The sequence below is a fragment of the Yarrowia lipolytica genome, chromosome 1F (assembly GCF_001761485.1).
Source record: "Yarrowia lipolytica chromosome 1F, complete sequence".
In the NCBI taxonomy this organism is placed as follows: domain Eukaryota; kingdom Fungi; phylum Ascomycota; class Dipodascomycetes; order Dipodascales; genus Yarrowia; species Yarrowia lipolytica.
Genome location: NC_090775.1, coordinates 2456430 through 2476183, shown reverse-complemented (window position 1 = coordinate 2476183; position 19754 = coordinate 2456430). Strand labels below are relative to the sequence as shown.

Sequence of the window (19754 nt, the reverse complement as noted above, 5' to 3'; positions counted from 1 at the left end):
CCAAAATAAACGTGACTCTTTAACGGCCGACAAGTCCCTGGTGAACTCTAGTTGACCCCCCACGGCTGCAACAGGAACAGGTAAAACCACATCTTCGCGTGCATTTAACGCAGTCATAGTGATGGTGCAGCCGTGGTTCAAGTCATTAGACCGAGACCTGTACGCTACAGTACAAGTAGCACATGTACGCATGCCCTACGCTGTCCCAGCACAACTACTCGTCCAGTAGTCTCCCTTCCTCCACCGGAGAAACCAAAGAACTTACTTCTCTAGCTTCCAGCAGTTAATCCGTGTCTTTACGCGGCTCTCAGCATTAACTTCGTCGAACGAAGCCATCAGACACCTTGTCCATTGCTATGGCATCCATTATTTCCAGCCATCGATGCGATTGTCTATAGGAGAACATCCCACGGTTATTTGCTACTGTATGATTGGTGACGGGGACTTTAGAAGACGAAGATACGTTCCAACATGGCTTCAAGGTACTCTCTTTCTGACTGTCGTTAAATCAATGCCGTAGAGAGAGATTCAGGATACAGAGACTACAATGGTGCATCTATTGTACCAGTGAATTGCTTTTTGCATACAGCTCTCGTTAATCTGCTATGATACATCAATCCTATGAACCTGGTAAGCCCGATAAGTTGACATAGAGTGCCCAATATGGTATCATCGGTACATGCGATTCACTTACCACTTGAATTGAAGTAGAAATGTCGCTCCAAAAATGTCTAATCCACCATCTCGATAAGTAAACAATACAAGTCCATTCCAAACCATCCTCACTATGAGTTAGCCAACTGCGACATGGTATACTGATTCAGACATGTTTCAGGAGAGATAGAACATACCCTTTATATACTTTACCAAGAGTAGACATCAACGTACACTCTACATCCATCCAATCAATAATAATACATTTGTTATATAATCCTATCCTTTCTAGTCCTACTCGTAGTTCAAATCCAAGTCAACATCCATGTCCATATCCAGACCGTCGCCCATCATTTCGCCTCCCAGCTGGTCAGCCATTTGCTGCTCCATGACGTGGTCGGGGATATCCATGTCGTTGAGCAGCATGTCGTCCATGAGAGGCATTTGCATGCCCATATCCTGGCCCATGCCCTGCATCTGGCCCGGCTGCATCTGTCCATGCTGCATTTGTCCCTGCTGCATCTGACCCTGTGGTCTATGGCCCTGCTGCTGCTGCTGCTGCTGCTGCTGCTGCTGCTGGCCGTCCATGGGGTACTGCTGCTGCTGATCCATGTTCTGGCCCTGTTGCTGACCCTGCTGGCCCTGCTGTTGGCCCTGCTGGAGTTGTTGTTGCTGCTGCTGCTGCTGCTGGATCTGGGGCCCCAGTCGCTCCCGAATGAGCTGCTCGGCTCGCTGGATACGTGCGGCGTCCACGTCGCTTCGTCGCTTGGACGGCACAGACAGGTCCACCTTGACAGGCCGCAGCTTGCCAGACTCGTGTACAGTCAGGTTGAACTTCTCGTGTAGTCGCTGGACAGTGTCGGTGTCGGATTCGTCGCCAAAGGACTCTCGTAGCCGCAGAATTTCGTTCTTGTAGAACTCGCTCTTCTCATCATCAACGTCCATGGGTCGCTCACTCTTGAGCTCCTCAACCTCCTTCTGTGTCTCTTCCAGCTTCTTCTTGATGTCGTAAACGGGGATACCTCGAGGAGCAGTGAGCTTGAGACCCTTGGCGCCCACACTCGTGGCTCCAGTCACAAGCTCCATCCACTCGTAGTGACGCATGTATCGCATGGCGGCAATGTCTCGAGGCGACACGACATCGACCTCGTCGTGAAGCGCAGACTTGCCATCGGCGCCAATCTCGCCAATCGCGTGCACAAGCTGATGGGGCAGCAAATGCGAAAGGCCCTGCACGGGCGGTCCAACCGGGGGCATAGGCATTTTTCAGTGAATGTGTGGTGATGTGTTATCGACGCGATGAAAGTGAGTTGGAGGTTGGGACGAAATTAGAGTTTACATAGTGAGAAGGGTGTCAACTAAACGCTATGTATTAAAAGCAGGATTACTAAAGAAAATTGTGAACACACCTCGTCATCTCAGAATCCATGAATTCATACATAGGAGACTCGTTCATTGCTACAAATACTTGTGCAATGCTGCAAGATATACTCACAATCAATAGACACACAAATCAACGCTACTCGTAGTATAATTAGTGGTTGCACTTGCAGTATACTTTTGCTTACATAACCATATCACATAATACAGCATATCTCAATCAGTTGATATCATCACATTGTAACTACTACGGGTCAGTGGAAATCATTTTACATACAATCATCAAATATAGGTATCATTATTATCAATAGTAGCTGGCAGGCTGGAACCGCTTCCGGTCACGCTGGTCATCGTTGTAACCTCGTCCTCGGAAATCGCCAGACTGCTCGGAGCCAGGATTGGAACCAGGAGGTCCAGGGGGTCCAGGGGGTCCAGGCGGACCGGGAGGACCAGGCGGAGGTGCCGAGTTATTACCTCCAAAGAACCGCTGTTCTCGATTGTAAGGGCCGCCAGGGGGCCCACTGTGGCCACCCTGTCCAGGACCTCCTCTTCCTCCTCCTCGTCCGCCACCACCGTAGTACTGCTGCTGCTGCTGCTGGGCGTATTGGTCGTATTCATGCTGATCTCGCGAGTCTCGGTTCATGCCTCCACCAGGAGGACCGCCTCGAACTGGGCTTCGGAACCGGGGGTTTCGGTATTTTTCGTAGTACTCCTGCTGGCCGGGAGGACCGTCAAATTGGTCGTAGTCGCGGTGGTCAGGGTACTGGTAGTAAGGGTCTCTGTATGGGAGATTGGGGTATCCTCCGTCTCCTCCGCCGGGTCCACCTCTGCCACCAAAGGGACCGCTGTGATCACGAGAGCTGGGACGCGAGTCTCTGTCGCGAGAGTCTCCAGGAACAACGTCAAAGAACTTGGCAGCTCGGGGCTCCTGTTCGTTGTGCTCCTCCTCGACAATTCGCTCGGATGAACCCGTATTGAGAGGCACGGAACCCTGTCGAATCACGTCTTGAACTAAATCTCCTCGATCGATAATGTCGAGCTCCTTCTCACGCAGATAGGTGGTCAGAGCCAGAATGGCCTCCTCCAGACCAGGGGCATGTTCCAAGGTGAACGACAGAACGATTCGCTGGTATCGGGGAGAATCGTAGTCGGTCTGGCCCAGCAGATTCTGTCCACTCATCACTCGAGGTTCGGGGTAGACCTGGAGATGGATTTTGAGGGCAAGTCGCAGAGGAACCACAATTTTGGAGAAGAACTCGGGGTTGTCTTCAGAACAGACCTCTGCAAAACGGTTCGAGTACGCGACCTTAAACTCGTAGTCGTTAGGGAGAGAGTTCTTGATCACGTGAGCAGCTTCCGCGGAGGAGCCCAGAAGACCTCGAATCTCGACCTCGTCGTTATCGCAAATGTCGCTGGGCTCAATGGACGGGAAGATGACACACGTGTTCCACTGGCCTTCGGCAATGTTGATAAAGAGATCGTTCTCCATCATAAGAATGCGACGATGGGAACGCGACACCTTGATGAATGTGTTGCCGTGATCGCCGGCTCGTTTGGTGGCCGTTTCCAGAATGTCGCTCTTGGTGGGAGCAATGTTGGCCGAGTTTTTAGACGGACATCGCACCAGCACATTGTCGAACCGGTGGTGCGAGTATCCGTTGGGGGCACGGTCGTAGCCGTTGGTGAACTTGATGAACACATTGTATTTTCGCATGAGCGTCTGGATGAGGTGGCCACCGCTTCCGATGACTTGCTTGTGGTATGTTTCGGGAATGTAAAACTGCGTTTCTGAGGGGAACTCCTCTTCCAGCAGTTGCACGCCGGTCAGCACCTTGCCACTGTCGTCGCCCACAATATCCAGGAAAAAGTTGTATTCGTGGAAGGGAGACAGCTTGATAAAACATTTCGACGAATCCATGATCCGGTTAATCTTTCCATTCTTCTTGCCGGTGACAAATTCAAACTCGGAAAGAGGTAGTTCTAGTCGGAACCGCAGCTGGCATTGGGCGTTGGGCCAGAAAGGGGCCTTGGCCAGCAGAGAAACAGCCCGCTTGACATCGGCCTTGAATCCAGACACTTCAAACGAAGAGCCCGAGCATGAGACAGTAGCTCCAGAGGTTCCAGCAACCAGATCGATGAAAGAGAGGTAGTCCTCTGTGTACTTGACATCGACTCCAACATAAGTGTTTGTGGCAGGGTCTTCCTGGCCGGTATGGGCCCAAAAGCCGGCATGGTATGAACCAGAAGCCATAAGCATTACTTCGGCAATGGCTTGTTCAACATGGGTATCTGAAATTCCCGTCACTCGAATGACGGATCTAGAGGCACCCAAAAAGGGCACCTGGATGAAAGCTCCCAGCTTCTGCATCACCTCCTTGAGTCGCTGTTGGTACTTGAGACACATGAGGTCGATTTTGGCGTAGGAACCCAAACAGTCCTTGTAAATTGTTTGCGTCTTGTTTTTGATCTCTGCAATGAGCGTCTTGGCAAGAAGTGTATGATGCTGTGTAGGGCCCACAACAAAGACCGAATCGTAGTTGAGGTTCATCTCTTCGTCCACGTGGAACAGCTCGGGTAGCCAATTGGGGAAGAGGATTTTGCAATGGCTCTGGGCCTCAATGTTTTTGACGTTGAGCAGCTGGCATCCGGCAATCAGAGGCTGCATTGAGAGGGGCACTTCGATGGCGTCGATGAAGGAGCCCATGAGTTTGTGGATCAGAATCTCCACTCGCAACTGGGCGTACTGAACGAGCTCCTGGTCGCCGTAGATGAGCACGTGGAAGGGTTTCTGAGCATCCGAAGAGGACACAGAGCCTCCAGAGTACCCCAGACCATAGGTCACCTTGTCGACGTTGTTGGTGACATATATCGACACATTGCAGTAGGTGGCGATTTCCGTGAGACCTTCCTTGAGGTCATCTCCTCGCTGAGAAACCACTCGATCCTCCAGCGCCACATGGCCTCGAGCCACAGCCGTGTATGCTCTCAGAATCCGTGTTCGTTCGGTCTGGACCGCTTGTCGAGCGCCCATCAGAGACACTGTGACGGTGTTTTCAACCAGCCGACGCTCCTCCAGGTTGGCCTTCACGTCGGAGATCTCGGAAACGACCTTTCGCAGGCTCACCAGGTTGTCCAGCACCTCTTTAGTGTCTGGTTTGGCTGCCAGTCGGGTTCGAAACCTCTCTGTTTCCTGATCCAGCGGTCGAAACACGTTTCCCACATGCCACATGTAATCTGTGGGCGGGTACAGGTACGTGTACCGCAGCGGAATGGCCACGATGATGTCCATTGTCGGTCGAGAAGAGTGGTGTTAGTAGCTACCCGCTGTCCAACAAAATGTCTGCGTGTGTGTATTTCCTGTATATGCATGTGTTGTATGTATACAGGGCAAGGGTAGCGACAAGTACCTTTTTTACCTTCCCGTGGCCGTATATTTTGACTGGGAGGGTTGCCTTGGTTACAGGCATGGAGTGTATTGTGACAGGGTAGTAGCGCCGGATTAGTCATGGTTGTGGGCAAGAGAAGTCACGTGCAAGCGGCTACACAGAGTCACATGACCGGTATTTGCCCCCCAATGGCTGGCCTCTTTTCCGACCACCATTTTTGTGGCGTTCAGATCTGACCATACATACGGGTACAGTACATCCGCGACGATCGGTGCTTGGACCGCTAGGGTATATAGGTACAGCATCTATCGGTGTGTGTGCGAGAAGGTGAATGAGAGGAGAGGGCAGTACACTGTCTATATGTAACCATTACAAATAACTACTGGCAGTCTGTCACTCAGTATTGTGACAGAATTCAAAGGCTCAACAGTATTGTATTGGTATAGTACAGGGCAACCACTTTCCGGTGTTTTTACTTGTACTGTCGTCTGGTTGGGCGTCAGTTAGGCAACCAAACACAGCTACTTGCACCGTACAATGCAACAACACTCCAAGTACGACCCGCTGATAAGCATGAAGTTGTGTTTATCTGTTCAATTGAGGTTGGGGCAACTACGTTATACGACTATATATGTCGCTGGTAGTTCAGATCAAGTTCTGTCTTCGTCCATATCGTTGACCATTTGACGACAGTTTTAAGTAACTCACTTGGCTATTTACTTGAAACTATAGTTGACTAGCAACTCATTGACTGCAAGATGCGCAACCCCACATGTTAAGTTTCGTCATCGCAGGTTCGTTATCAACACTACAATACACCATAATGGAACCACCGCCGCTCCCAGCGAAACCGCCAGGAGGTGCTCTGGGATCTCCTGCCTCGCCTGCTCCGTCCACACCCGTAGAAGCCACGCCAGTTCCCGCACAAAGCAACTCCACACCGTACACACTGTCGCATCTCGATGAGCTGGCCACCCAGCACATTTCCAGTGTGCCTCAGGACGTGCTCAAGGGCTCAATTGTGGCCGAGGACGGCGGAGACTACAGCCGACAGACGCGCGCGCTCAAAGATCTCGAACAGCGAGCACAAAAGCTCAAGGAACAGTACCAGGAGACTCTTCCTGAACTGCGTCAACGAGTAGGAGAAAAGGTGACTGCAAGCAAGAAATTGGAAGGAGAATGGGTCCAGCTGGAGGCAGAAATGTACCGGGCTCTGCAACCGTTTTCAAGTCCAGCTCTACAGTCGAGTATGACCCATTCAGCTGTGGAATCGGACGAGCTTAGTGAGATTCTTCGAGAGTCGTTTCTAGGATCCGATAGCACCGACGTGGCCCAATTTGTGGCCGACTACAGACAGGCTCGCTCACGATACCATCTGCGACACGAGAGAGCACAAAGATGGAAGGAGGAGCGGGTTGCGAGAACATAGCATGTTGATTAGGTTATTTATATCATCAATGAATGAGACAAGAAAGTAGACAACCGACGGCGGTGACGCAAGTCATAGATGGCTATGCGTATACAATTTGAGACATGAATCGAACGCAGAGCTCGTTACTTGTGCTTAGACTCTATCCTACTTTCGATACATGTCTTTTCAGAGCCATACTGTAGCTCTATATCATAATTGTATCTCGACGATGTATTAATGCAACATGGAACAGTATCTAAACCTGCTTACTGTACTATTTCAAGACATGGTGAGATAATATTGACACTTCATGATGCAAGAACATCTGAACATGTGTGCGTTTTCACTTTCGTATTGGTTCCAATACCGGTACGTAACTAGCAGGCTACGTTTGCCTCACATCGAACTACTCGTTCCACTGCTGCATCACTCGTCCTCTTCTTGAGTATCGTTATCATGACAATATATTAATTACCAGGTTTTTCCTTCTCCCTACTATCAAGTAGTACATTCAAACACTCAACTTCTGCCTACTTTCTGCTACCGGCTAGAGTGAGAGTGGCAGGGTAGCTAGTCTCCTCCTCGTCATCATCATCCTGGGGAAGTCGGAAGCCCACATAATCGTCAGTGTCAAGACCCTCGCCAATCTCACCCAGAGATCCAAGATCACCGGGAGTCATGAGACCGGCTCGGTCACGGGGGGATCCAGGCACAGATAGAGGTCGAGTCAGCTTGAGAGGCTCCTCGTCTTCGAAGGGGTTCTCCTCGTGGTCAAACTGGTCGGGGTAGGCTCGTCGAAGAGCCAGCTGTCGAGCCTTGATGTACTCTCGGCCCATTCGCTTCCAGTCCAGCAGATCGGACAGTCGCTCGGTTCGGTTTCGCTGGTTAATTCGCTGACGTCGCGACTTCTTGGAGAACTCAAACATGTAGTCGGTTAGCTGGTCAACACTCTCGTCAATAGACTTGAGACGACGGTCCACAATGTAGATGCCGTAGTCGGAGGCGTTCTCAATGAGATCCTCCATGTAGCAGCCGAAACCAGAGAGGTTGGTGGTGATGGAAGGAACGCCCATGACGGTGCACTCGGCGGGGGTGTATCCCCAAGGCTCGTAGTAGGAGGGGAAGACTCCGAGATGACAGCCTCGCACAAAGTCGTCGTAGTCGAGAGGCAGGATAGGGTTGTTGGAGTTGAGGAACTCGGGGTGGAAGATAATCTTGACCCGGTCCTCGGGCCGGTTGAACAGCTGTACCCGTCGGATCTGGTTGAGAATGGGGTCTGTGGAGTCGTCCACCATGTTGTGGGTGACAATGGGAGGGAATGTTTCTCGCTTGAGGGCAAACACTCGTCGCTTGAGCAGCACTCTGTCGGAGGGGGAAAGCAGCTGGTCGAGGCCGGGGATCTCCTTTCCGTCGTGGCTGTTGTGGCGGGCACAATGGTCGAGCATTCGTCGGCCAATCTGCTGCTGGATTTCGTTGACGGTGTCCTCCAGAGCCTTCATAACGGCCTGGCCCTTGAGGGTCTCCACTGTGTATGATGAGGTCTGGGCGGGCATGATGATAAAGGCCACAATGGTCTTGGTGGACTTCTCGCTCTTCAATCTGTGGTTGAGACGGGCGAGAGACTCGATGAACATGTCTACACCCTTGTTTCGGTACTCGTATCGGCCGGCAGTAAAGGTATACAGAGTGTCGTCGAGATCAAAGTCCAGGTGACCGTAAAAGTGGCCCTTGACAAACTGGTTGATCTTGTCCTTCATCAGGGCATGCAGGTTCTGGAACTCGTGCATGGCCGAAAACTTGACCACGTTGAGACCGTTGGGCACCACACCGTCGGGCTTTCGCTTGAGCAGGTGCTCGGACTCGTAGGCGGTGATGTGCGACACGGTGGTGAAAACGTCGGCCGAGTGGGAAGCCGCCCGCTCAATGCAATATCGGTGGTAGATGCCTCGCTTTCCGGCCTCGGCGTCCACGTCGAAGCCCTGCAGGTTGTTGTAGAAGTCGACCGAGCCGGCGCACAGGTATCGGCCCAGCAGAGTAGCGTGTGTGGTGAAGATGGTGGTGCAGTCGATTCGTCGCTTTTTGCACAGAGGCAGAGCAATACCGGACAGCCACTCGTGGAAGTGGGCAATGACGGCCCGCTCGGTTTCGTGGGTGGTCAGCTCTCCCAGGAACCAGGCCACCAAGTAGCCCAACACAACGGCGTCGTTGGACTCCTTGTCGCCCTCGGGGGCGGGGATACCGGCCACAGTCCACAGATCACTCTTCCACTCGGGAAGGTAGCCCCAGGCGGAGCCCAGGTCGAAGAGAATGACTCGGGGAGCGCCCTCAATGAGCCATCGGCCGTAGACGTACTGGATGCCTCGTTCCGCCATGGACTTTAGTGTTTTGTTGATGGCTTCGGGAATCTGGGACTCGTCGGTGATCTCCTCCACCTCAATGTCGGCCGACTTGCGGTTGAGGGGTCCAATCAGGTGGTACCGGTCCCCATACTCGTAGACGGTGACGGGGGCCTTGGACTTGATGACCGAGTAGATTCCGCCGACCCGGTTGGCGACCTCGGTGGCGACCTCGAACAGCAGGTGGTTTCGTGTGTCCCTCGTCATGTTGGAATCGGTTGTTGCGAGAGAGAAAGAGGAAGAGTTGGGGGTTGTGGTGTCAATAGCGGAGCAATGGGAACAAACCTCACTATTAAGGCTAAACTCGCAGTGTTCAAGTACAGTCACTTTGACAGGTAGAGTTTCAACCTATGTGGCTCAAAGTTTGGGCTGCCTGTTGGGGGCCTGATGGGTCTTGTGTGGAGTGCGAGGACTATGCACGTCCTGTACCCATAGCCATATTCTACAGGCCCAGGGGAGGGGAATATCTCCATCGTATTTCCCCTCTGTGTTCGTTATTCACTTCCACCTCTTCCAGACTAGTCGATCTTATAGTGTTGGTAACGTGCGTACCGCTCCTTGGTCATTCTGCACTATGGTGTGACTTCCCCGCACAAACTCGAGACTTAAGTTGACGCTAGTGGGTCTAGTATTGTATCGTACGTACACGACCCAGGGATATTGTGGGCTCTGTGGGCGCGATTCACGTTGATTTTGGCCTCGTTGGCCGCTCCAAATCCAGGTCAAGTCAGCCCCAACCCGACACATGGCCCCATTATTCACCCGGAGACTCGGACCCGTTTGCATCTCTTGTCTTGGTCACTCCCATTCGACCCGATCCCACCAGCCCAGCACGGATTAATGCAAGCTGCTGCCGGGGTAGGCCGCGGCAAAAAGTAGATGCAACGTGCGGGCCATCAGCTGTCCAAAAGCAGGTTTCGGAATAATTGGACACATTGTTTTAGCGGGAGTGGATCGGAGTCGCATATTCCACGTCCCTGTGGTGGTATCTCACTCGTAGCTGTAGCTAGTGACATTTGCTTGCGGTGATCTTCAGAGTACAGTAGTTTATGTCGACGATTGTGCATGTACGTGTAGAAATACTGAGCGTGCGTTGCTCTCAAAGAGCCCGGATGTGGATACAGATGCAAATTTCGCATTGTCCTCGTACATGTCTTCACAGCTATGCCTCGAATATGACTGCCATGGCTCGGATCAGGCCCGTCTCGTCCAAAAAAATAGCCTCACTGATAACCTTTTGGGTTGAATGAAAAAAGGTGATGTGTTTCCAAATTGGGATCCGTGCCAATAGACCTGAGACAGCCAACGAGGAGGCATTCGAGATGCTGGACGGCTCGGGGTGCAAATAGTTTCCCCTACGTCCTCCACACCGTCTACAGACAAGTCCCGCGTACCTCCAACAGCTCCTCATTCGTTCTCGCCGCTCTTCACTTGCAGTTTGAAAAGTGAGACATGGGGAGCCGCAGACCGCATTTTGATACAGACAAGAGACGGCGGCCGGTTTTTCGCTCAGAGTAGCTAGTGGTTGAAGTCGAGTAGGTTCCGTGGGTTTCAGGTCGGTGAGGAGACAGACGGTCAGATGCGGCAGTTTTTGTCTTGGTTCTAGTACGAGTACTTATATCGCACAGGTGACACCGTCAGATCCGTCTTGTTGATGGGACGATATCTTGTACCCATCTTCAGACAGGCTCCGCTTCTGACTGGGTGGTGCAAGGTTGGAGAGGTGACGTCACTTTTGATTCAAAGTGGGTCGAGACGAAACCAACTTTGGGTTGAATCTAAGTGAGTGATTTGATGTTATATAGGACGCAGTCATGCCATTAATGGCCCGATGGCTTTCTTTTGGCGAGCATGCTCACCATTCGGGTTTCTGGTGCGGTTTCTGTCGTCTCGAAAGCTAAACGCATGTCCAACTAAAGCTAACAAAACTCAACACTACTGTACAATAGAACTTCTACTGTTTCACAACCAGTGCGAGTACGAGTACGTGTGATGTACATTACTCACTGCACGAGTGCTGAAAAAACAGCACATCTCTCTCACTACACGCACCGCTCCCAGCTTAAAAAAACACATTCAACACCTACAGTATCGTACACACTGTACATACATGACCGAAGCAGATGGTATTCTGCAGTGCTTCAATGCACGTCCGTTAGCATGGCTGAGCCGAGGTTGAGGGACTGACAATGAGGTTAGGATTGGTGCGAGTAGAGAGAGAAGCCGTTATGTGCCCGTTATGTACACGTTTCTGTACACGTTTCGTGAAGTAAATAGATCTTTACTTGTGTGTGTATAAGTGCCCAAGTTATTGAGCCCAAGCTTCTCAGTACAGTAGGTACTTGCACGAAAGACCAATCATAACTGGGTTGAACTGCTCCATACCACTCCACACGTGCGTTGTCAAGAGGAGTATAACGACAGAGGGGTTGTGACGTTTGGTTGTTAAGAATATAAATACACCAACGTCCGACACTAAACCATCACTTCCTCGAGCCACGGGGACATCTACATCTCAAAATCAAGGCGGTTTGGGATGCTTGAGAGTCTAACCTTGGGAAACAGTGAGATGAGATTGATTAGGAGTTTGAGATGGAAGCACTTCTGGGAGACTAGAGAGTGATTGAAGTGTGTTTTTTTGTTCTTCTCTCTTAGTAACACAGAAACCACCCTACAAGCACGACATTTTGTTTTATACAAGTACTGTACGTGATGACCGCGTACAGTCCGGACCCGGTCTAATTTTCAGGCACCCCCTCAATGTGTGAACCCAATCAACAGTGGGAGACACACCCACTCCCACATCTTACAGTATAAATAGGGCAAGTCAAGTTTGAGCGACAGCTTTGGTTTACTGTGCTAGTGATCTCGATACCAAAAAGAGTACGCATCCGCTTCCTACACTCCGACAGCACGACAAGTGACCTACGCCACCGCCACCACCAATCCACACTGCGATACCAGATTGCACTCCCCTAACCCACTCACACACCTAACTTTTTCTCACTCATTCCCCCACCCAAAGTAATGTCTTCGATCCAGACTCAGCTCAACAGGTTCATTTCGCAACCTCTCCGAGTCGCCGTGAAGCCAGATAGCGACAGCAGCCCCGAAGACGACCAGCGCACCTTTTTCGGCCGCCTCATCACCATCGACAACGAGGCCAATCTCATTCTCACTGACACCAGCGAGGTTCGCAGCAGAAAAGGAGTTCGTACCCATCAGCGGTACGTTGGAATGGTAGTTGTCAAGGGCGACGACATTGAATCTGTTGGAATTGCTTGTTAAGTCAACCGAAACACAAGCACTGACACTCAATCACACTCACCTACTCTACACACTCTAGTACACAAATCACATCTTTACACATGTTGGGATTCAAAACACAGGGATTCAACGGCTACGCGGCCAACTACTCGCCGTTTTTCAACGACAAGATTGCGGTCGGAACGGCGGCCAACTACGGGCTGGTCGGAAACGGAAAACTCTTCATTCTGGGCATCTCTCCCGAGGGCCGCATGGTCTGCGAAGGCCAGTTTGACACCCAGGACGGCATTTTTGATGTCGCGTGGTCCGAGCAACATGAAAACCACGTGGCAACCGCCTGCGGAGACGGATCAGTCAAGCTGTTCGACATCAAGGCCGGTGCCTTCCCTCTGGTATCGTTCAAGGAGCACACACGGGAAGTCTTCTCTGTCAACTGGAACATGGCCAACAAGGCGCTCTTCTGCACATCTTCATGGGACTCTACAATCAAAATCTGGACGCCGGAACGTACAAACTCCATCATGACCCTTGGCCAGCCTGCTCCGGCCCAGGGAACAAACGCTTCAGCTCACATTGGCCGTCAGACGGCCCCCAACCAGGCAGCAGCCCAGGAGTGCATTTATTCGGCGAAATTCTCGCCTCACACAGACTCGATTATTGCATCCGCACACTCCACAGGAATGGTCAAGGTGTGGGACACTCGAGCACCCCAGCCTCTCCAGCAACAGTTTTCCACGCAGCAAACCGAGTCTGGAGGACCACCAGAGGTTCTGTCGCTGGACTGGAACAAGTACAGACCCACAGTGATTGCCACAGGTGGCGTTGATCGGTCTGTTCAGGTCTACGATATCCGAATGACTCAACCTGCAGCCAACCAACCCGTTCAGCCATTGAGCTTGATTCTGGGCCACAGACTACCCGTCAGAGGAGTTTCGTGGTCACCGCATCATGCCGACTTGCTGCTGTCGTGTTCTTACGACATGACTGCTCGAGTTTGGCGGGACGCTAGCACTGGAGGCAACTATCTGGCTCGACAGCGGGGTGGAACAGAAGTGAAATGCATGGACAGACACACAGAGTTCGTTATTGGCGGCGACTGGTCGTTATGGGGCGATCCTGGATGGATCACCACCGTTGGATGGGACCAGATGGTTTATGTTTGGCATGCGTAAACAATAGAAACAATAGTGCAATGCATGATTAACATGGTAAGTGTTGGAGCAGTATAGTGTTGGAGCAGTATAGTCGGGGGTGTTACAACGTTGTATCTTCCGAGAGTCGAGCTACAATCCAAATGTTCGAGTACTTGTGCCGACCAGAGTGAGGTGTGCTTGTAGGGCTTCCTAGCGAGCTTTTTACTGACAGTGTATGTACGTATGTACTCGTACCATTGTGAGTGGCCATCACGCACTACTAGTAGAAGTACCCAGGGAATATAGTCTTAGTCATTACTATTGTCTCACACGAGTCGACATACGGGGTCTGATTATGTTCTGTCTGGTAGCGCAGGTTGCGTCCTATCTTGTCTCCACGATAGTGACGGAAAAGTAGATACACTCGGTTATTTACAGAAGCTGAAACTGCTGTACTCTTACAAAATGAGATCTTTAGTCTAGATACAGTACATCCCGACGGTTTCACGCTTGTAGATCAATAGTAGCATCCTAACAGGCATGCCTCAGAGGACATACGAGCACCAAAGACTTGGCTGTAGCACTTCTGGACTGTTAATGAGATATGGAACAAACAGGCGTCACTTTGGACTGCCTGGAACAACCAGCGAATATCTTTGACTCCCTCGACCATCACTTCAGACTGTGCTCACCTTGACACACTCTTATCTGGAGTCTCTAACAAGACGACATACAAGTGTTACATTTTGAACCGAGACAATTCTTTAGTTTTCCACAGTTCCTTCCGTCATATGATTATGATCCTTTATGTACTCAATTGAATCAAACACTTTGTCACTCCGAGACCGCCGGAGATCCACGTCCAATCCGTGAAAACATCTCCGTGATATTGCTTTTTCCCTCGAATGTTGACCTAAAAAGCACATCACAGCTCTCCTCCAGCTGAACCATCACATGTCCAAGACACAGTTAAGGTCCCGGGATATTTTACGAGTTGCTGGGGCGAGTCGGTGCTTTTGTCCATTGTCTATCGCCAGGGTTTAGAGCTCAAAAAGCACTTGGATGCTTCGGTAATAATGATTCATGAGACACTGTGAAGCACAAGTGTATCATGCGATTGGGGTAACATCATGGGATGCTACTGGCATGGGAGTTGCACTAAAACTAAGACACTCTCCATACTGTACATGTTTTAGAAGATACTGTAGCTTCCACTGTACACACAGGCCATGTCTTGTCGCCGGGTCTCCACCAGGAGCTTATCTCTCCCTGACAAAAACCGCTGTATTCACATATCATCCACTTTTCGTTCCTGGCGGCAATCTGTCTCAAAGCAAGCATGGTCGACTTCCACAGCAACTCATTTGGCCTTCTATTATGTGAGACTGGCAAGATGCCCACACTGAGCTCTCAACATGTGTAGGTTTGTTCTGAGGAGTAGATTTCCATGTGGAGGTGGGTAGAATTTAACCCCCATATCTGGCGGAGTTGCGTCGGAAAAAGCAGTTCTTGCGGGGGAAAAAGAAAACATGACGAGAAGAGGGCTGTCGTTAGTGTGTGTCTCTCCAAGGCTGGCGCTCATCTGAGGTGTCTATCTGGTGATGACACTGGTCGATCCAAGGAGGAGTTATACGAGTACGAGTACATACGGTGATGACATTGGTTGGTGCAAATACCCCACCTGTACCTCGAATGTACTCCATCATCTCCGCCCTTTGGAAGACTGTTTCTGAACAAGGGCGCTTTAGCGAGCGAGGAGAAGAGGTTCTATAAAGTCAGATTATGATTTCATTTGGCCAAGCACGGGCTCAAAAGCAGTCAAATACATTATCAGCCGAAATATATATAAAACCATTGTTCGTTACCGAGTTCCATCGCTCAAGGCCGCTTTGCAGGTGTGCGTCTGCGGTATGAGACAAGAGACTGCGGGGTTTATTTCCAGCATTGTTGGCAAGGGGCCCTGAGCTCCGGAGACTTTTAATATCAATAAAAAGTTATCCGTGAATCATAAAACTGCTGGAACAAGACAAAGTGGCGGTAATGGTTGCCAGGTTGCTTGTACTATACCGGTAACTACTCATGCTGGTACGAGTACCTTACAGTATGTACTGGTACCCGGGGACAGGAATGTACCCATACCCACAGTGTGGCTGCAAAGTCCACAGTGACGCCATCGTACGAGAGATGGGCCAGAGCCGTATACTGCTTGGCCTGCAGACCCCTAGACTTAAGGGACCCACTTATCCCGCCGTCTCTCTGGTTTCGTTTGACCTTGCACATGTTATGTCTATTCAACCAAGAAGCTATAGGACTTGTGTGATCCTCTTCGTCTTGTTGGGAGGGCCTTTTGTGGGCTACATACATTACAGCTACAGGAGGTCTGAGATTTGCACGGAAGAGCCGGATTGGGTAGTCATTGCGTCTTTTTTACTTTGAGCGTCCTGCTACGTGCAGTCCCAAAAGTCTGTGATGTCGGAGATCGTCACAGCCCACTCATGTTTTGTGCATCGCGGATGTAGACTTTTCGTTGTCCTCTCCAGGCGGGAATAGCGTTTTACGAGCCCATCAAAGGCGCAGACCAAAGCCAAAGGTGAGGGGATTCGGCATGATGGTTCCGCTCTAAGCTCGTGTTGAACCGTATCCGGAGTCGGAGGAGGAGAAGACCATCTGCAACGGACAGGTGACTCAAGGACGCACCCGCACTTCTGATTTAAGGCACCATTCCATTACTAGCCGCATTCATTACTAGGCGCATGAGAAGGCACTACTGCACCAGGCCGCTGCGTGGGGCACGATGACAGGGCGGCCCTTTAGGCTCCGATACTTCATCTAGCGATGCTGGCCTCGCACTAGCGCTAGTGCCGACCTAGAGCCGATACTGCAGACTACTGCGGTGGTTAACCTTGCGTGTGCTTTCGAGGCAACAACTTGGAGGTACGGTACAGACATTGGTTTTTCAACCCAGGTTGCTATACGGAAACGAAAAGTGCCTGTATGGGCGTCGAGAGAATGGGAAATAGTTTAACGGCAACTGTGGAGCCAGAAAAGCTCCCGTGGGCATGAGGACTTGAGCCCCGCAACCGCCTGCACTCCAGCTATTGATTGATACAACAACCTCCACGCTAGTGTCAATGTGTCAATGTGTCAACGTTGTACAAGCCGCTTCTGTAGGGCTTTTACACTCCCATGCATTGGGGACGGAAGCTGTTCGTACATATGTTGACGCAACCGCGCAGAGACAACCGCTTGTTTGGGCGTACTGCAATGCACGTGCATCTGACCTCCAAAGCAGTGCCGTACCCAGGACGTATTTGGCCTTGTTTGACGGTGGAAACGCATCATGACCGCAAAGTGCTCCTGGAGACGTATGTTACATTGTTGTATCATCTAAAACTCTACGACTTGTACATCCTGAGCGCTTGTTTTGGGTAAGTTTTGTCCAGCTTTAACCAAGTGTAGATATGCCTCTGGTCTCCTTTGAAGGACGGTTATTCCGAGTATTATTCCGAAGCCACATTAGAGCGTGCCTAGACTCGCTACAGGTGTTCAAGGAGTCCGGGAGACGGCTACAGTATACAAAGCACCATTTTCTACAAGATCAAACATTATATATTGGTTAGAAAGTTGTTGGAATGCAGTGGCGGCTTTTCGGCAAACCCTTTCGAAAATACAAGCTCTCAAGACGAACTCTTTGATCTCAACTCTATGCCCCAGCGCAGTAAGGCGGCGTCACTGACCTATCAAACGAAGAGCTCGGTTAAATAACATTTCAGGCTGTTTCTGCACTCTGCACGAGGGGATGGGGTGTACACTTAAGTCCGTACGATACAAGTCGTAGCACAGTAATGTACTGTATGAGTACGAGGGGGCGAGATTGGCGAGAAAAGAAGCGAGCTGAAAAAGAGGCGAGCTGAAAAAGAGGCGAAAAAAATGTGGGTGTCGCGGAAAAGCCAAGACTGTCTTGACAAAGAAAGGAAAGAAGACACGTAGCCGCGGTCCCCAAGCAAAGCAGAGAAGCACCGTGGCTAAGAGTCCTGTAGTTAGTTGCACAACAACAAAAAAACATCCAAGGAGCGGGGATTTCCGCTAAATAACAAAAAGGTGGAATTTCAATATATAGATCAGTTAAAGTTATCCAGCAGCAGAAGCTTACCGGAAACGGTCACCCGTCCACACGTGAAGTGTTTCAGAGGCAGTCAAAAAAATGAACATGAAGAAGAGGAAGGGGTATCTTTCGGTGGCGAAACAAACGTAAAGGCGGCGACGTGGGAGGAGCGAGGAGGAGTGGGAAGGCGTAAAAAGACGCAGTGAGGCGTAGAGAGGGCAACCATGGTCGGTGGTGGAAGTGGGCTGACTGAAGATTGGAGTGGACTGAGTGGAATCGGACTCTTCGCATGGGTTCGGAGCTGTTCGAGAATCGGGGATCTAGAGAAGGGAGTAAAGATGGTTAGCATACAAGTGTCTACAGTGGTGTCGCTGCCCAAAGGTTTTTTGTGGGGGAAAAGAAAAAGAGGAAAGAAAAACATGATAAAACAAACGTCGTCCGAAATAAATAAAATAAAAAAGTACAAAGATCAGAATGAGAAGCATTCCTCGCAAGCAGCAAGAATGTTCGAAAAAAGGGTGGTGAAACATGTGGCGAAAGATGGTGATTGGAAACGTGATTGTGAACTGTTCTGCACAGATGGATGGGCAAGAAACAGATATCAAACAATAGTGGAAGAAGAATCGGACTGGTTGTGATCAACAAGTGTGCCGGCTTTCAAAGCTGCAGCGACAAAAAAAGGAGCATTGTAAAATCAATAGAAATTGATGATCAACATCGGGGCATCCGGAGGAGAGGAGGGAAGGGGGTTAGTTGTTTTAGGTAGACAATAGAGGGTGAGTAGATTCAATAAATAAATGGTTCAGTAAGTGCCAGCTTACTGGAAGCCCATGTCGACATAAGAGGGGTTCTGGTCAACGGTGAAGGTGTCTTTGGTATCAATCCAAGAAGCCATCTCATCTTTGAACTCTTCACCTGGAGTGTGAACCGAGTCCAAAAGAGAAGATGCCGACGATGCCGAGTGGCAAGACATGGGCTGTGTGGCAGTAGAATCAGACATATTATCAGGAATGTCAAGGGTGAAAGAAGGCTGTGTTGTCGGAGTGCCGATGGGCATGTTAGGCACCTCGGAGGGCATCTGGTACCAGTCGTAGTAGTACTGCTGTTGGGTGTTAAAAACTGCGGATGCAGGCGCTGTCAGAGTGGCATTGTTGGCCAGAGGTGACATGAAAGGAACATCAAAGGACATAGTAGATTCGGGAGAAGTCATGGAGGAGCACGTCTCAAAAGGAGGCTCGTAAGACATAGACTCGAAAGGAGTGTTATCAAATTGAGGCATAGGGTTGGAAGTCATAGCCGGGGCTGCCTCGAACGGAGTCACAGGCTCAAAGGGGTAGGAAGGCGTAGGCAGTGACTGGGCCATGGTAGGGGTGTGCTGGGGGGTGACCGAGGCGGAGTGGTTCTCTTTAGGAGGCTCCATTTCAGTCTTGGTGGACACACCGTGCTCTTCCTTGATGTTGGTGAGCAGCTCCGGGTCAGACAGCTTGTTGGTAACAGCCTTCCAACAAGCATCACCATAAGCCTTGGGAGTCAGGCCGGTGATGGATCGGAAGACTCGGTGGAAGTGCCAGGGAGACAGACCCGACTTGGCTGCAAGCTCCTTGAAGCCCAGGATACCACCTCGTCGTCGCTTTCGCTGGATCTTCACAACCTTTCGTCGAGAGTCTTCCTCGATCTGGACGTCGTTGTCCTTTACGGCGGCAACAGCTGCCTGAGCGGCGGCCTCGGCAATGTGTCGACAGGCGCCCTCAACGAGTCGAGTGTGCTCAGACTCGCTTCGGTGACTGCTGTGTCGCTGCTTCTGCTGCTCCTGGAGGGCGGCAACGGCAGCAGTAGCCTTGGCAATGTGACCGGAAGAAATGGAAGCTCTTCGGGGTCGGTGGGTCTCCACAAAGATAGACTTGGGCACGGAGGTGTTAGAGGAGGCGGAGGCGTCTGCAAGGGCAGGAGAGGCTCCGATGTCAAGGCCCAGGCTGGCATTGACATAATTCACTGTTTCGTCAACCATAGAGGGTTGCATTT

At 50.8% G+C, this 19754-nt stretch overlaps 9 protein-coding genes across 9 annotated transcripts; 4 read left to right on the top strand and 5 right to left on the bottom strand.

The window, feature by feature from the left end:
- Positions 1 to 948: 948 nt before the first annotated feature.
- YALI1_F24742g (uncharacterized protein) lies at positions 949 to 1917 on the bottom strand (the record flags this gene model as incomplete). Its single annotated transcript, XM_505584.3, has 1 exon — positions 949 to 1917. One exon carries the CDS (start codon positions 1915 to 1917, stop codon positions 949 to 951), a length of 969 nt encoding a protein of 322 aa, XP_505584.2.
- Positions 1918 to 2338: 421 nt separating this feature from the next.
- On the bottom strand, positions 2339 to 5323 carry YALI1_F24708g (uncharacterized protein; the record flags this gene model as incomplete). Its single annotated transcript, XM_505583.3, has 1 exon — positions 2339 to 5323. One exon carries the CDS (start codon positions 5321 to 5323, stop codon positions 2339 to 2341), a length of 2985 nt encoding a protein of 994 aa, XP_505583.2.
- Positions 5324 to 6192: 869 nt separating this feature from the next.
- Positions 6193 to 6849, top strand: YALI1_F24699g (uncharacterized protein; the record flags this gene model as incomplete). Its single annotated transcript, XM_505582.3, has 1 exon — positions 6193 to 6849. The coding sequence occupies one exon, from the start codon at positions 6193 to 6195 to the stop codon at positions 6847 to 6849; it is 657 nt and encodes a 218-aa protein (XP_505582.3).
- A 512-nt stretch (positions 6850 to 7361) lies between these two features.
- On the bottom strand, positions 7362 to 9434 carry YALI1_F24667g (uncharacterized protein; the record flags this gene model as incomplete). The annotated part of the gene is made up of 1 exon (XM_505581.3): positions 7362 to 9434. One exon carries the CDS (start codon positions 9432 to 9434, stop codon positions 7362 to 7364), a length of 2073 nt encoding a protein of 690 aa, XP_505581.3.
- A 1624-nt stretch (positions 9435 to 11058) lies between these two features.
- On the top strand, positions 11059 to 11414 carry YALI1_F24649g (uncharacterized protein; the record flags this gene model as incomplete). Its single annotated transcript, XM_068283437.1, has 2 exons — positions 11059 to 11167; positions 11212 to 11414. 2 exons carry the CDS (start codon positions 11059 to 11061, stop codon positions 11412 to 11414), a joined length of 312 nt encoding a protein of 103 aa, XP_068139538.1.
- Positions 11415 to 12595: 1181 nt separating this feature from the next.
- YALI1_F24635g (uncharacterized protein) lies at positions 12596 to 13666 on the top strand (the record flags this gene model as incomplete). Its single annotated transcript, XM_505580.3, has 1 exon — positions 12596 to 13666. The coding sequence occupies one exon, from the start codon at positions 12596 to 12598 to the stop codon at positions 13664 to 13666; it is 1071 nt and encodes a 356-aa protein (XP_505580.1).
- Positions 13667 to 14391: 725 nt separating this feature from the next.
- Positions 14392 to 14651, bottom strand: YALI1_F24615g (uncharacterized protein; the record flags this gene model as incomplete). Its single annotated transcript, XM_068283436.1, has 2 exons — positions 14392 to 14506; positions 14557 to 14651. The coding sequence occupies 2 exons, from the start codon at positions 14649 to 14651 to the stop codon at positions 14392 to 14394; spliced, it is 210 nt and encodes a 69-aa protein (XP_068139537.1).
- A 3584-nt stretch (positions 14652 to 18235) lies between these two features.
- On the top strand, positions 18236 to 18498 carry YALI1_F24578g (uncharacterized protein; the record flags this gene model as incomplete). Its single annotated transcript, XM_068283435.1, has 2 exons — positions 18236 to 18300; positions 18345 to 18498. 2 exons carry the CDS (start codon positions 18236 to 18238, stop codon positions 18496 to 18498), a joined length of 219 nt encoding a protein of 72 aa, XP_068139536.1.
- Positions 18499 to 18549: 51 nt separating this feature from the next.
- On the bottom strand, positions 18550 to 19752 carry YALI1_F24564g (uncharacterized protein; the record flags this gene model as incomplete). The annotated part of the gene is made up of 1 exon (XM_505579.3): positions 18550 to 19752. The coding sequence occupies one exon, from the start codon at positions 19750 to 19752 to the stop codon at positions 18550 to 18552; it is 1203 nt and encodes a 400-aa protein (XP_505579.3).
- Positions 19753 to 19754: the final 2 nt, after the last annotated feature.